The following is a 13,630-nucleotide window of genomic DNA, read 5'->3' as shown; positions in this document are numbered from 1 at the left end:
AGTCCCGGCGTCACTAGCTGAAATTGCATTAAACAGTCTCTATAATGCAGTAGGGTGGGGGTAGATGCGACAGCTTTAGCACATAATATCCAAAAAGCGTATTTTAAACAATTAACAACTGTCTATTGGAGTCGTATGGATACGGTGTTATAACTCTTTGAATGTTCTTTGTGTTCTACCAAATAGTGTTAGAAAATTAACGAAACAGTGTCCCATTTTCCCCACCTTACTGTATAAGTTCTCAATGAATTTTTCTATGTGTGTTTTTATTGCAAGATGTCGCGAATAAAATTCACCCAAACTATTAATTGCAATATTAAACGTGCACATTTTATTAAGATTTCAGAGGTGCCATTTTTCAAACTAGTTTAAGATTATGGTCAACGGTCTATATATAGTATACCCTTAAGGCTACTTTACAAAAGTACCTTAATTTCTGGAGACGTCGCAGCGCTAGTAGGAAAAAGGTAACTTGTACCATATAAGCGAGCAGAACATTTATCTAAATCACTTAGCGGTAATCGCCGTTTATGAGACACCTATAGCTATCTTCACCATGCTACAAGTAAAAGTTGTCCTGCTTGCAGCTATAATATCATGTGTAAGTATATGAAATATATAGTAGTGTGGGGGGAGATGAAAAGGTGTCCCATTTTCCCCATCTTCCTGTATCTATAAATATATATATTAGTGCATAGAGAATACAAAAAAAGGATAGTCTAATACTCTGCAAGAGTTTGCAGAATTTTGAGCTTTAGTAATTTTTTTATAAAATATTTAGCTTAACATCGTGCTAGCGCGAAACAGCTCAAATCCTGATGGTTATGACGTCACAGTAGTGCGCCTAAGGGGGAAATAGAATCGCCGATTTCATTTACGTTTCCGTTGAAACGAATATTTCGGTTTTCCAGATACTGGCCCGGAGTATCAACGCTACTATGACGTCACAAGGCTCAAACATGAGTCACTATGTTCCGGAGAATGTTCCTGAAGTGATACGTCTTGTTCCGAGTATACTGCTTATAAGGGCGCAGGTAAAACAAACCTATTTAAAGCACTTTGTCAAAAAGTCTAAGTTTTCCCATTTAAATCTAACTTTTCCCATTCATCACAACTTAATTTAACAATTTTCTAAATTTCCCTTCTAAAAAAACTTGTTTTCCTATTTAAAGGGGAATTCAAAATCCGGCGTCATGACTATAACACGTGAAGAAGCAGATACCGTCGTTGAAATTCCGAGAAATAGTTCGATAAGGAAGTTTTATAACAACAACTGGTCGGCGTTCAGCTGTTGTCGGTAATTTGACTTTTTTTCTGCATTGAAAATATTTAATTATTCAATGTTATACAGTAGGATGGGGTAAGATGAGACACGTTTTCAATCTATTTTATTGTCCCACTCGTTAGTAAACAAATATATTATTTTTAGTTTTAAATAACCGTAGCCCCGCGACTCCAAAAAAACATTGTTAATTAATTAAAACACGGTCGGGAAATATGGGATTTAAGTGCTAGAAATATTCCATCTTACCCCACAGTACTTAAAACATTATTACGTCACAGACGATCAACTGGGACAATGGGGAGAACTCGAATTTACAGTTATTACCTCATAGTCGATACGCGAACTTGTTATAGGAACTATTGTCCAGGTATGATGTATATTATGTTCGTTGTTGGTGTAATCAGTAGCTATATGATTGCGCATTCGGTTAGTGCGCAGTTGTACTACTGAGCATTACCACGTGTGCGCAATTAACCTTATGCGCAATAGACCAAGTGCGCAATCGTACAAGAATCGAGTATTAAAATACATGTTTCAAAACCTAGGAAACTTAAACTATTTTTACCGAAATAGCAGAAAAATATTATTTCTTAATTTATTAGAGTGATAGAATGTTTTAAAAAATGTATTTGTCAATAATTTTTATTTTTTTAAGTAGTTTAGGAATAATTTTAGTTTTATATGCATATATATTCCACACAGACACATGCAACGATGACTTTCCCAGTTGCCATTCGTTTCGTTACAACTTCAATGCTTGTAATTCGCCAAGATATTACGGGTAAAATATCTACTATGTCATAATTCATATTATGACGACACTTTGTTATTAGGTTCATGACCTTACACTGCCCAATGACGTGCCAGCGTTGTCGGCCAATTGTAACAACAACAACGACAACAACGGCTATAACAACGACAACGGCTTCAACAACAACCGTTCCTCTGACGTCACTGACACAACCTCGTATGACGTCACACTCTGTATTATGACGTAATATAATTTATTTCATTTTTCCTACAGATCTGGTTCGAGTTAACATCTATTTTACGGACACGGTTTACCCCTATTATTACACGTACACTACGTCACAATCGCCACCGAGTTACCCATGGAAGCGGGTTTCATTTAGCAACTTGCCTGGGGAAGTCTCATCATTTTACCTACACTCACAGTCAGTAAAAATGTATAGTAGAGTTGGGGAAGATAGGACACTTTTTCATTTTATTTTCTCGTCTCATTTGGTAGTAAACAAAAACATTCAAAAAATTTGAAACCGTATCTTCACGACTCCCATGGACTTGGTAATTGCTTAAAACACGATCAGGATGTTTGGGTATTACGTCTAAAAGGTGTCCCATCTTACCCCACAGTAATATATATATGTAAAATTGGACAAAAACTACATGTATTTATAATTTGTTTCAGGCCTACTCCACCGTTCAACGTACCCATCTACTTTTGCTTTCAAAATATTGCAGTCAACTATCATACTAATATCCGGGTAATGAAAATAACTGACCAACCTTGCTCCAGAGGTACAAGCATATATTTAACTATTTAACGTCATAATTAACCCTATGACGCCATTTAGGTTGGTTTTTCGATTTTCTCTTATATGGCTCGCTGGTTCAAACTCCAAATTCTGTCTTCCTATTGGTCAGCACAAGAGATTATCAACCAATAGGATCACGAGTTCACCGAACTGCCAGTTGCTGTGGTTACCAACGTGACGTCAATTACTTTTACGGATCAAGTAAGAATATACATGAATGAATGTAACTTGTTTATCCTCGCGTGAATAAATGAATGAATGAATGTAAACTAATTTATCCGCCGGAAAACGACATTCGTTATATCATGGGTGTTCTGTTTCACACACCTCGTGCCAGCTTACGAGTTACCATGTATGTTACTTTTAAGTGATTATTTTTTGTAAATTTTTTAATTTTTTATGTATGGCTGATATTTGGACAGCCCATTAGCGACCACTGGGTTGGAGCAATTGCCGTTAAGTGTCTTGCCCAAGAACACGTATACGCCCACAATGGTGAAATCACTTTGTTAGACAAAAAAATAGTACGACATAGTAGTCCAAACTGGCTTAACTTCCAGCCTATTTAAATTCCGCTGCAAACAATTAAACTTTGTCAGCTAAAGGGTTTTACCACCATTGTACATAACCAATGCCTGTGCTGTACCAAATTTTCAACATTTTCTAACTTGATGTCGCTTTACTTTATCTACAGCTAATAACGCCGTCCAAGTCACTATTCCGCCAACTGTATACACCGTATTTCCCCAACCCATTACCACTACCACAACACAAATCCCATTTACGACACAAACTTACTTACCAACGGTGACGTCATCAGCTCTGACGTCAGAGCAGCAAGCTTGCTTGGACCATCACAACTTTTACCGGTATTTATGAAGTTATTAACATTTGCAAAAGTTAAACCATGGTGTGGGGTCTAAAGGGTGGTGGAAGAAAGGACACATTTAGCACGTAATATCCAAATATCCTGATCATGTTTTGAACAAACGACAACGGTCCATGGGATACGTTAGGATACAGTTTTATTATTTATGAATGTGTCACCCCACTATATGAATTTTTATTTTTTCGATATTTTCGATATGGCCCACAACTTAGATAACCCATAAGAGACCACTGGGTTGGAGCAATTGCTGTTAAGTGTCTTACTCATATGGGAAGTTATTTTCGTAATTCCATAAATACTGAAGACTAACGCCATAAATACTCAATAAATACTGAACACCACTTTTACGACAGAGCACTACACAACGCCAGTCCCCTGCAGTGGGACAACGATCTATTTGTAACTGCTCAAAGGTGGGCAAGGTATCTAATAGGAGTGGCCGCGGAGAATCCTTTACGCCCAACTTCTGGCCAAACGACATCAAATTGGCCACATTCAGACGTGAGTGGATTTGTGTTTAGTAGGTTGGGGTAAAATGGGACATATATTTTGTTTGGTTTTATCGTTTTATTTGGTAGTAAACCAAGAATATTTAAATTATTGTTAACAGTGTCAGTCTTATCCTAGGTTGGGGTAACATAGGACATGATTTTATTCTCATATATAGTAGGACGGGGCAAACGGGGCACCTTTAGCACAAAATATCTAAATATCCTGATCGTGTTTAAACAATTAACAACAGTCTTATGTGGGTCGCCAGGATACGATTCTATAATTTTTCAAATATTGTTTATTTACCACCAAATGGGACGAGAAATTAGAATAAAAAGTTGTCCCATCCTGCCCTACCCTGCTTTGTCGTTTTTTATAGTAAAGAAACAATGTTAAAATAAGTGCTAACAGTATAAGTCTTACCCTTGTATTTATAAAACACCATACTGAAAAGAAATCAGCTATTTATTCCTAATTTTTTACTCGCCAATTTTTGGCTACTCGTTTATTTGTCATTGGTTCTGAGAAATACAATAATTCGTTTAGAAAGGAACGCAGTACCGACAGGTCGGAGTCGGTGAGAACATAGCATGGGATATGTCTATTACTAGAAGACCTATACAAGAATCCATTCTTCGTTGGTACCTAGAAATATTTGACTACGACCGAACTAACCCGCTATCTAGAGACCGAACCAGACCAACAGGTAAATCCATAGTAATTTAGAACATTTTTTTAACGTTCAATTTAGTAAAATAATATTGACACATTAATATACAGTGGGGTGGGGAGGTGGGATACCTTTAGCACATAATATTTATATATTCGGATCGTGTTTTAAACAATTAACAACGGTCTGTGGGAGTCGTGAGGATACGGTTTTATATTTCATTAAATTTTCTTTTCTATTACCAAATGCGGCAAGAAAATAAAATAAAAAGGTGTCCCAACTTCCCTAACCCTACCATAACTGTGTTCTTAATCTGAAAAACGTTGGTAACTGTTAAAAACACAATTCGGAAATATGGGTTATTATGTGCCAACGGTATCCATCTTACCCCAAAGTACAATATCAATTTCTGATACATAAAATTTCAGGTCATTTTTCTCAAATGCTGTGGAGAGCAACCACAAAAGTTGCGTGTGCTACTGCCTATCGTACAGTGTACAGACACGGGACAAGTTACATAGCATCTTATAACATTGCTCATTACTATCCGCTGGGAAACATTTACTATCCAGGAAATAGCAGACCCTACGCCGCATTTGAAAGTAACGTACGGCCGCTGATAGCAGGTAAACTTATATTATAAAAAGCAAGTAAACTTAAACGTATTACATTTTTAAGATTTGTAACTGGTACTATATAGTAGAATGGGTAAAGATGGGGCACCTTTAGAACATAATATCCAAGTATCGTGATCGTGTTTTAAACAATTAACAATGATCTATGGGAGTCGTGAGGATACGGTTTTATAATTCTTTGAATGTTCTTTCTACTACCAAATGGGACGTGAAAATAAAATGAAAAGGTGTCCCATCTTCTCTCACCATACTACATGTGTGATGCATTTTAATATGGTAGGGTAAGATAGAGCATGTTTTCATCCTTATATTTGGTGGTAAATAAGAAATATTTACAGGATTATAACCGTAGCCCACCACTCCAAAGTAGTTTTGTTAATGTTTAAACAAGATCAAGAGATTTGAGATTTAGATGCTAACGTTATCCAACTTGCCCCGCATTACTATAAACAAAGTTTACAAAATCGTATTTAAATCTTGCTAGAGCTGTTATAATTATTAATCTGATAGTCGTCATATTTACACACCGTTTATTAGTTTCCGCCAAAATAATAACCAAGTGGTCTCCACGCCTCATAATTTGCTCACCGTTTATTAAAATTTCGACCAAAATAATAACCAAGTGGTTTCCGCGCCTTAAACATGCACACCGTCCACACCTTGGAAATTTCCAAGTTTGAATTTATATAATAACTATCCTGTGTTTATGCGTAATAAGGTACGAAGAACTCACAATGATTAAATTGATTAGTTTAATGATAATTAACCTAACATATAGTTAGGTGAGGAAAGATAGGACACCTTATCATTTTATTTTCTCGTCCCATTTGGTAGTAAACAAGAAACATTCAACGAATTATAAAACTGTTTTCTCACGACTTCCGTAGACTGTTGTTAATTGTTTAAAACACGATCAGGACATTTGGATATTATGTTCTAAAAGTGTCCCATTTTCCCCTACAGTACTATATAATTTGTCTTTGTCTCTTCAAAGACACAGAGCGTCAGTTTTGGAAAGACTATCCGTTTAAAACATGACATTTAAACACAAGTATTTAGACATATATTGATAATTTAAAACAACATCCTTGACTTTTTACACAGGAGCTTGTCGGAGTCCAGATTACTGCGCACGTGACAGTGGATGTGTCGGATTTTCGGCTTCATCGAGCTGTGTATGTTCGGGTGGATACTTCGGAGGACTCGGGTAAGCCAATAACAATAGTTGTTAGATGCAAAGCATTTGTAAGGACTTGTAACTATTAGTCTTAATATATGTTTGGTTAATGTTTTGAAAGTGTTTTGTATATATTCTGCCTCTGTTTTAGGATCATTTTTGCTCATGTTGTGTCCAAGTTTTGGTTCATGTTTTGTCCAAGTTTTGTTCATATTTTGTCAGTGTTTTGTATTTATTCTACTACTGTTTTAAGATAATTTTTGCTCATGGTTTTGCCCATATTTTTTCCATGTTTTGTTCATATTTTGTCCAATTTTTAGTTCATGTTTTGCCCATATTTGTACATGTTCTGTCAATGTTTTAAGTTCGTGTTATGTCCATGTTTTGTATATATTCTGCCCATATTTTTTTCCATGTTTTGTTCATATTTTGTCCAATTTTTGGTTCATGTTTTGCCCATGTTTTGTATATATTCTGTTAGGTTTTATTTCTATATTTTGTTCATATTTTGTCTAAATTTTGGTTCGTGTTATGCTCACGTTTTATCCAGATTTTATGTCCATGTTTTATTCAAGTTTTAAACGAAATACATGGGCAAAGTGTGGTTAATTTTCAAAACTGATATCACTGTAGTCATAAATTTTTTCTATGGGTTTATTAATTGCAATTTCCCAATCAAATACTCTATAATCTTTACCATATTATATTTAAAATACCATAATTGCATTACAGCGGTAACCCTCAGTGTTCTGGGCAAGGGGGCTGCGCTGTCAAATGCGCCCCGCCCACCGAAGGCAGAACCTTACCATACAACTGGGTCTCGGAGTGCCGCGGGGAAAGTATGTGTCGCTGCTCGTACCAAGTTGTTAACAATCGTTATGGTGCAATTTGCGAATAATAAGCGAAGAAATCGGTTGCACCTAATCGTGGAGTTCAATAAACGAAATATACGTCCTAATAGGGTTGAGTTGTATTGGTTTTTTTCAGAAGTTTTTTTCATGTTTTTTAATGTCGTTTTTACATTATGTAGGTTTAATATACAGTAGGGTGGGAAAGGTGGGAGACATTTAGCACGTAATGTCTATATATTCTGATCGTGTTTTAATCAATTACCATAGGTCTATCGGGTCGTATAAGGGTACGGTTTTATATGTTTTTTTAATATTCTTTGTTCACTACCGAATTGGACGAAAAATTATAATAAAAAGGTGTCTCATCTCCCCCCACCCTAATATATTTGTCTCAGGCATTTTCTCCGAAGATGGCATTTCCCAAACTATAGGGTTCAGAGATTTTGTTCCAGACTCACCATTCTCACCATCCATTTCGCGGACACCACTACTGTTCTAAGCATTTTTTCTCAGATATTCTGTCCCGAATGATCTAACAATTAAATAGAAAATTATTTCAATAAGCCAATAATAGTGTTTTAAATATCATTCAAACATATAGATAATGGGGGAATATGGGACATTTTTTATCCTATTTCTTGTCCCATTTAGTAGTAAACAAAAAAACTCAAAAATTTATAATACCCCACCCTCACGACTTCCATAGACTGTTGTTAATTGATTAAAACACGATCGGGGTATTTGGATATTGACACTTTTTCACAATATTTCTCGTCCCATTTGATAGTAAACAAAAAAAATTAAAAATGTATAATACCACACCCTCACGACTCCCACAGGCCGTTGTTAATTGATTAAAACACGATCAGGATATTTAGATATCGACACCCTTTCATCCTATTTCTCGTCCCATGTGATAGTAAACAAAAAAAACCCTAAAAATTATAAAACCGTATCCTCACAACTTCCATGGACCGTTGTTAATTGTTTAAAACACGATTAGGATATTTGCGTATTATGTGCTAAAGGTTTCCCATCTTCCCCACCCCACTATAAATAGAATAACACTTGAAAAAGACACAGCTGGTGGTTTAATTTTCAGCTAATTATATATTTTTGGTACACAAATATTTTGACACGTTGTTCGTATGCTGCATATAGTAGCTCTTGGTGTATTGTTATTAACTCAGTAATTCACGGTAAAATTACACCAACGATTTTACAATTAATTGAATTAGTTAACATCAGCAAAGAGTTAGTTATGTGATAACTAGTTAGTCATAACTATTTAGTTTAGAATGTACAGTTTTAGATACGCCTTGCTGCTGCTGATGCGGGTGTAAGAAACCCGCTTGTGTCCATTAGGCCTAAGAACTTGTTCAAGTTTTCATACGACTGCCACCACGCACTTGAAGAGCCAAATTCAATTTGACCTTGTCCGTAAGCTTGAATGAGCGTTATCTCGCCGGTGACTATGTTTTTCCAAACAGCAGAATCCATATTCGCAACGAAGTCAAATTGGTCGCTTATCCCAATTTCTGTCATAAGGTCGACCACGCAGTTACGGATTGTGTATTTATATAACCCGTCATCGGTGAAGTTAAACAGGACAGTCATATCGTTGTCCCCCATTATGCATTTCTCAGCGTTGAACCTTAGCGGGTATTCAGCCATAAAATAAGACGGGATCATGGCCTGAAGACTTTGTTTCACTGCGGACGGTGGGTAAACAGTGGTGACTCCCAACTGCATTTCTCTTCGTACAGATAGATAGTAGTTTCTGCCAATAGAACTTAACTGTGCCCGAGCCAGGGCATGCAGAGTGTCCATCTTAATCTGTTTGGCAGTTTCCAAGTACGAGTTCTGGGCGTAACCTGTGCGCAATACCATCGTTGCAAGCTCTAATGCCCATTGTAGTTGCTCTTTCAGATGTATACCGGTTGCTGCATAACTCGTATTAGATAAATCGAAATTTTCTTGCGCTTTTTGCACCAAAGTAGCAACTGGTATCAGAGTTGTCATTTTATCTGCAAACTGTTTTTTGCTGAGCCGGTTCAAAGTTGCTGGATCACCGTCAAACCAACCAATGTGCCCTCCAAATATGCTGCGAATCGACCAATCTATTGAACCGTAAAACTCTAGTAAATGCGGCTCCATTCGTAGGGGTTCTGGAAGTTTTACTTTCGCTACAACATCATCAATATCGTAGTCAAGATTCGTGTACCTCACGGTTTGGTCATAGGAAAACTTGACCGCATCCCTATACGTTGTTAATATCCTATTAACATTTGCATTGCCAGAAACCGGCTCAGAATGTGAAGGTACAATATAGGATGCATTCAAGGCTAATATACGATCCAGACTCTGAAACCAGTGCTTAGCGTCGCGGTTTGGAGCTCCACGAATCGTGTATATGTTAGGGAAAGTGTGGTAAAAATCGTCTCCCGGGCATACGGCGCCGTAAGTGGGAAACCATATTGCGGTTTGGTCGTTCGTTTCGCCGGGAATGTGAATCAACTCGAAGTCAAGACCTACAAAGACAATTATCTTTTAAGTTTTATAAGCTAAACTATTGATGTAGGCTATAACATATATATAGTAGGAGGGATAAGATGGTACACCTTTTCAATCTATTTTCTCGACCCATTTGATGGTAAGAAAAAAACATTTAAAGAATTATAAAACCGTATCCTCACGACTCCCAAAGATCGTTGTTAATTGTTTAAAACACGATCAGGATATTTTAACATTATGTGCTAAAGGTGTCCCACTTTTTCCCACCCTACTATAAAAAATGTTTTGTATTTTTATCGTAAAATAGGTAAATTTAAGCATAAATTGGTAAATTTACAACATTCGAATTAATATAGTAGAGTGGGAGAAGATGGGACATCTTTTCATTCTATTTTCTCGTCCCATTTTGTAGTAAACAAAGAACAATCAAAGAATTACTAAACCGTATCCTCACGACTCCAATAGACCGTTGTTAATTTTTTTAAAACACGATCAGGATATTTAGATTTTATGTGCCAAAGGTGTCTTGTCTTCTCCCAGCACCCTACTATACATACCTGCTTCTTTAAAGAACTGCCTGTCATCATATACATGTGTAGGGTTCAACGTTTGATTTAAAATGCTGTTTGCTTGTTTGTACGAATAACCAATTCCAACATTTATTCGCTCAATTTCTGGCAAAAGAACTTGTCCAAACTGGCGCGCCGCTCTCGCAACGCCAAGAACTGCTACCTGATCTGTAAAATTAAACGAGTTTAAGTTTAAATTCGGTATTTTATTTACACCTATTTTGGTCTGTACAAATGATTTCTATAAGAGGTAGGCCCTACGGAATAAAACCAAGCTTAACTATTTAAAGCGGCAACTTTAACCCTTCTCTCTCACGTTTATGCAGTAACTTGAACACACCCCTTTCATATTTATTGTTTAGCGGCATCAAAAATCTACTAACTCTATAAAATAGTTTTTTTTTAACGATTAAAAACGCCCCTTAAAAGTCGCTGTGTTACAGTTATATAAATCATATAAATATTCTTTATTTACTATACCAAAGACGACTGGAAAATATTATGAAACCACGTGCCATCTTACCCCACCATACTATATAGTCACTTATTCATGTTTACGAAACTTGCCTAAACGTTTCTGTTCGGCAACTGTCGTTGAATGTGTGTACAAGTTAACGCTCCAGCCTCTTTCTTCGGCGTCTTCGAGCAAACGGAATGTACCACCGTAGTGATCTATATTAAACAAACGGTTATACTTTATAACCTTGTACAATTAGTACTAAAAACTATATGACGCTATTATACACTATACTATAGGCAAGAGCTCAAATTGAAAGCCAAATAGAAGAAGTGTATAAAGTATATCTTTGCCCTGAGGGGCCGTGCATCGAATTAGCTTACTTCAACCACGTTGATTCAACAGCTTTGACCTTTCCCTTTTTCTCACTTTCTCTTCAAATCAAAATCTTGCCCCCGAAACTCCCAAAACGCCCTATTACCAATAAAATAACCCCACCCCATATAACCCCTACAACCCTGACCCCCATATAACTCACAAAAATACATTGAAAAGTTATTACTAGCTTTTCAAGTAATATATGCCTACAGTTTTCTAAAATAATAGCGGTTAGAGCTCTTTATAACATTCAGAGTTTTTTTGTCTAACATAAAAAGCAATAAATAACCTAAAATATACCCCTTCATAACACAAGTAGTATTATAAACTAAAAGAGCCTTCAAAAGTTTACAGAAAAACCAAGTACAAGTCCTCACCCGTATGAAAATGCGTTATGATGATTGCAACGAGTGGATGGTAATTTTGAGACGCATTCCGAAGTGCCTGGTAAGCGATCCAACCATCTTCTGCAGTCTCCGTGGTGTCGATAATGATAACCGCATTGTTGGCTAAAAAAAGTTAGTTTTAAAATTGGTTATATGGTAGGGTGGGGGAAGATGGGACACCTTTTTATTTTCCCGTTTCGGCTGGTAGTACACAAAGAACATTTAAAGAATTATAAAACCGTACCTTCATTACTTTTATAGACCGTTGTTAATCGTTTAAAACACGATCATAATATTTGGATATTATGTGCTAAAGGTGTCCCGTTTCACCCCACCCTACTATAATTAATCTAACACTATATTTTAAATAAGCAGCTTCTAAACTATGGACTCCGCCTTTAGCTCAAAGGATGCAGGTTCGAGGCTCGACGCTGCTACCATTGTGGGCGTATTTGTCCTTGGGCAATACGCTTAAAGGGGCATACCAACAAAAAATGACAATTTGTAATTTGATAAAAAATACTTAAATTTAATCTCAGGTATAACCAAAATTTCAAAAAAAAACACTTAAATATTTCATAGCGTTTGAAAACATCAATATTTTCTCTTACCTTCAACTAGTATCATATTCCCGAGAGCATATCCTACAGCTGAATACACCCCGGTGGTAACGTGGACAATATGGGGAGGTATGAATATACCAGAGTGGTTATGCTGGTACGATTCGGCTTCCGCGACTGACAAAGGCGGCAAGTCAGTCGACGGGGTAGCGAACCCCAAACCCAATGAAGACTGGCATAGCGATAAGAAAACACTAGCGCAGAGTAAAATGCGTTTCATTCTAATACCCTTACTTAGTCCTGAATTAACCATAAATTAAAACTAAAATTATTTTAAAGGAAAACGCTGTTTTTTAATGCAGTCTATTATTCTACTGCTGTAAGAGATAGCAGTTCTAGGCTAGAGTTTCGGAAATACGTCGCTGTTAACTGAGTATCTTTCTTGGAGAATAGGTCTCGTCTGGTCTCTAAACTTTTCGTAAAAGGTGGTTCCTGCGTATCAGGATTTGCAACTACTAGAACTAACTCTTTATTTTTACAATACCCTCGAGTCAGGTCGACTATGACGTTGCAAATTCAAAAAAAAAAATCGAAAAAAACAAAAACATATCGCGTGAGAGCACGGTAAGTGCTCGTGCGCTTGGTATCTTGCTCCGACAGACCTGCAGCTACGTTCCAACCGTTGACCTGGCCAAGCTGGTGTTTAATCTGCACGATACGCGGCAATGGAATTTTTTGAGGTTTATTTTCCAAGCCGCGAGCCCTGAGGCTTAGGTTTATTAAGATCAAGCTGGTCACGAAATATCATTAATGTTGTAATACCTGTTTTTTTGCACACGGACACAGCGCCATATTTTGCACACGAACACAGGTTTCTAAGATTCAAAAAGCACAAAATGATCAAAAAATTCATTAATGTTGTGATACCTGTTTTGCACACGAACAGCGGACCCTGCTTTTGCACACGAACACAATCTCGTATTCGAACGCGAACGCCTAAAACTTGCATAGTCGTTAGTTGCAAATAGCCAGGCTGAATTTAGTCGAAATAGATCAAGAGCATTTTGAATGTAGCCTTTACTTTAACAAAAAATGCCAGTTGCAAAGTATAACTGAACACATTATATAGTAGGTTGGGAGAAGATGCGACACCTTTAGCACATAATATTATACAATTCACAACGGTCTATTGGAGTCGTGAGGATATATGC

At 36.7% G+C, this 13,630-nt stretch overlaps 2 protein-coding genes across 2 annotated transcripts; one reads left to right on the top strand and one right to left on the bottom strand.

Annotated features, from left to right (window-relative positions):
- Positions 1–524: 524 nt before the first annotated feature.
- On the top strand, positions 525–7,660 carry LOC100181082. The gene is made up of 15 exons (XM_009862280.3): positions 525–601; positions 912–1,034; positions 1,173–1,297; positions 1,564–1,652; positions 1,988–2,066; positions 2,119–2,252; positions 2,310–2,460; positions 2,715–2,824; positions 2,881–3,042; positions 3,536–3,710; positions 4,084–4,231; positions 4,769–4,928; positions 5,321–5,518; positions 6,632–6,734; positions 7,437–7,660. Exons 1-15 carry the CDS (start codon positions 557–559, stop codon positions 7,600–7,602), a joined length of 1,968 nt encoding a protein of 655 aa, XP_009860582.1. The 5' UTR covers positions 525–556; the 3' UTR covers positions 7,603–7,660.
- Positions 7,661–8,698: 1,038 nt separating this feature from the next.
- On the bottom strand, positions 8,699–13,587 carry LOC101242927 (putative alkyl/aryl-sulfatase YjcS). Its single transcript, XM_004226741.3, has 5 exons — positions 12,471–13,587; positions 11,851–11,982; positions 11,206–11,310; positions 10,627–10,806; positions 8,699–10,086 (listed from the first exon to the last, which is right to left on the bottom strand). The coding sequence occupies exons 1-5, from the start codon at positions 12,730–12,732 to the stop codon at positions 8,864–8,866; spliced, it is 1,902 nt and encodes a 633-aa protein (XP_004226789.2). The 5' UTR covers positions 12,733–13,587; the 3' UTR covers positions 8,699–8,863.
- Positions 13,588–13,630: the final 43 nt, after the last annotated feature.

This window comes from Ciona intestinalis, chromosome 12 (genome assembly GCF_000224145.3).
Source record: "Ciona intestinalis chromosome 12, KH, whole genome shotgun sequence".
In the NCBI taxonomy this organism is placed as follows: Eukaryota; Metazoa; Chordata; class Ascidiacea; order Phlebobranchia; family Cionidae; genus Ciona; species Ciona intestinalis.
This window is presented reverse-complemented; position numbering and strand designations above follow the sequence as displayed.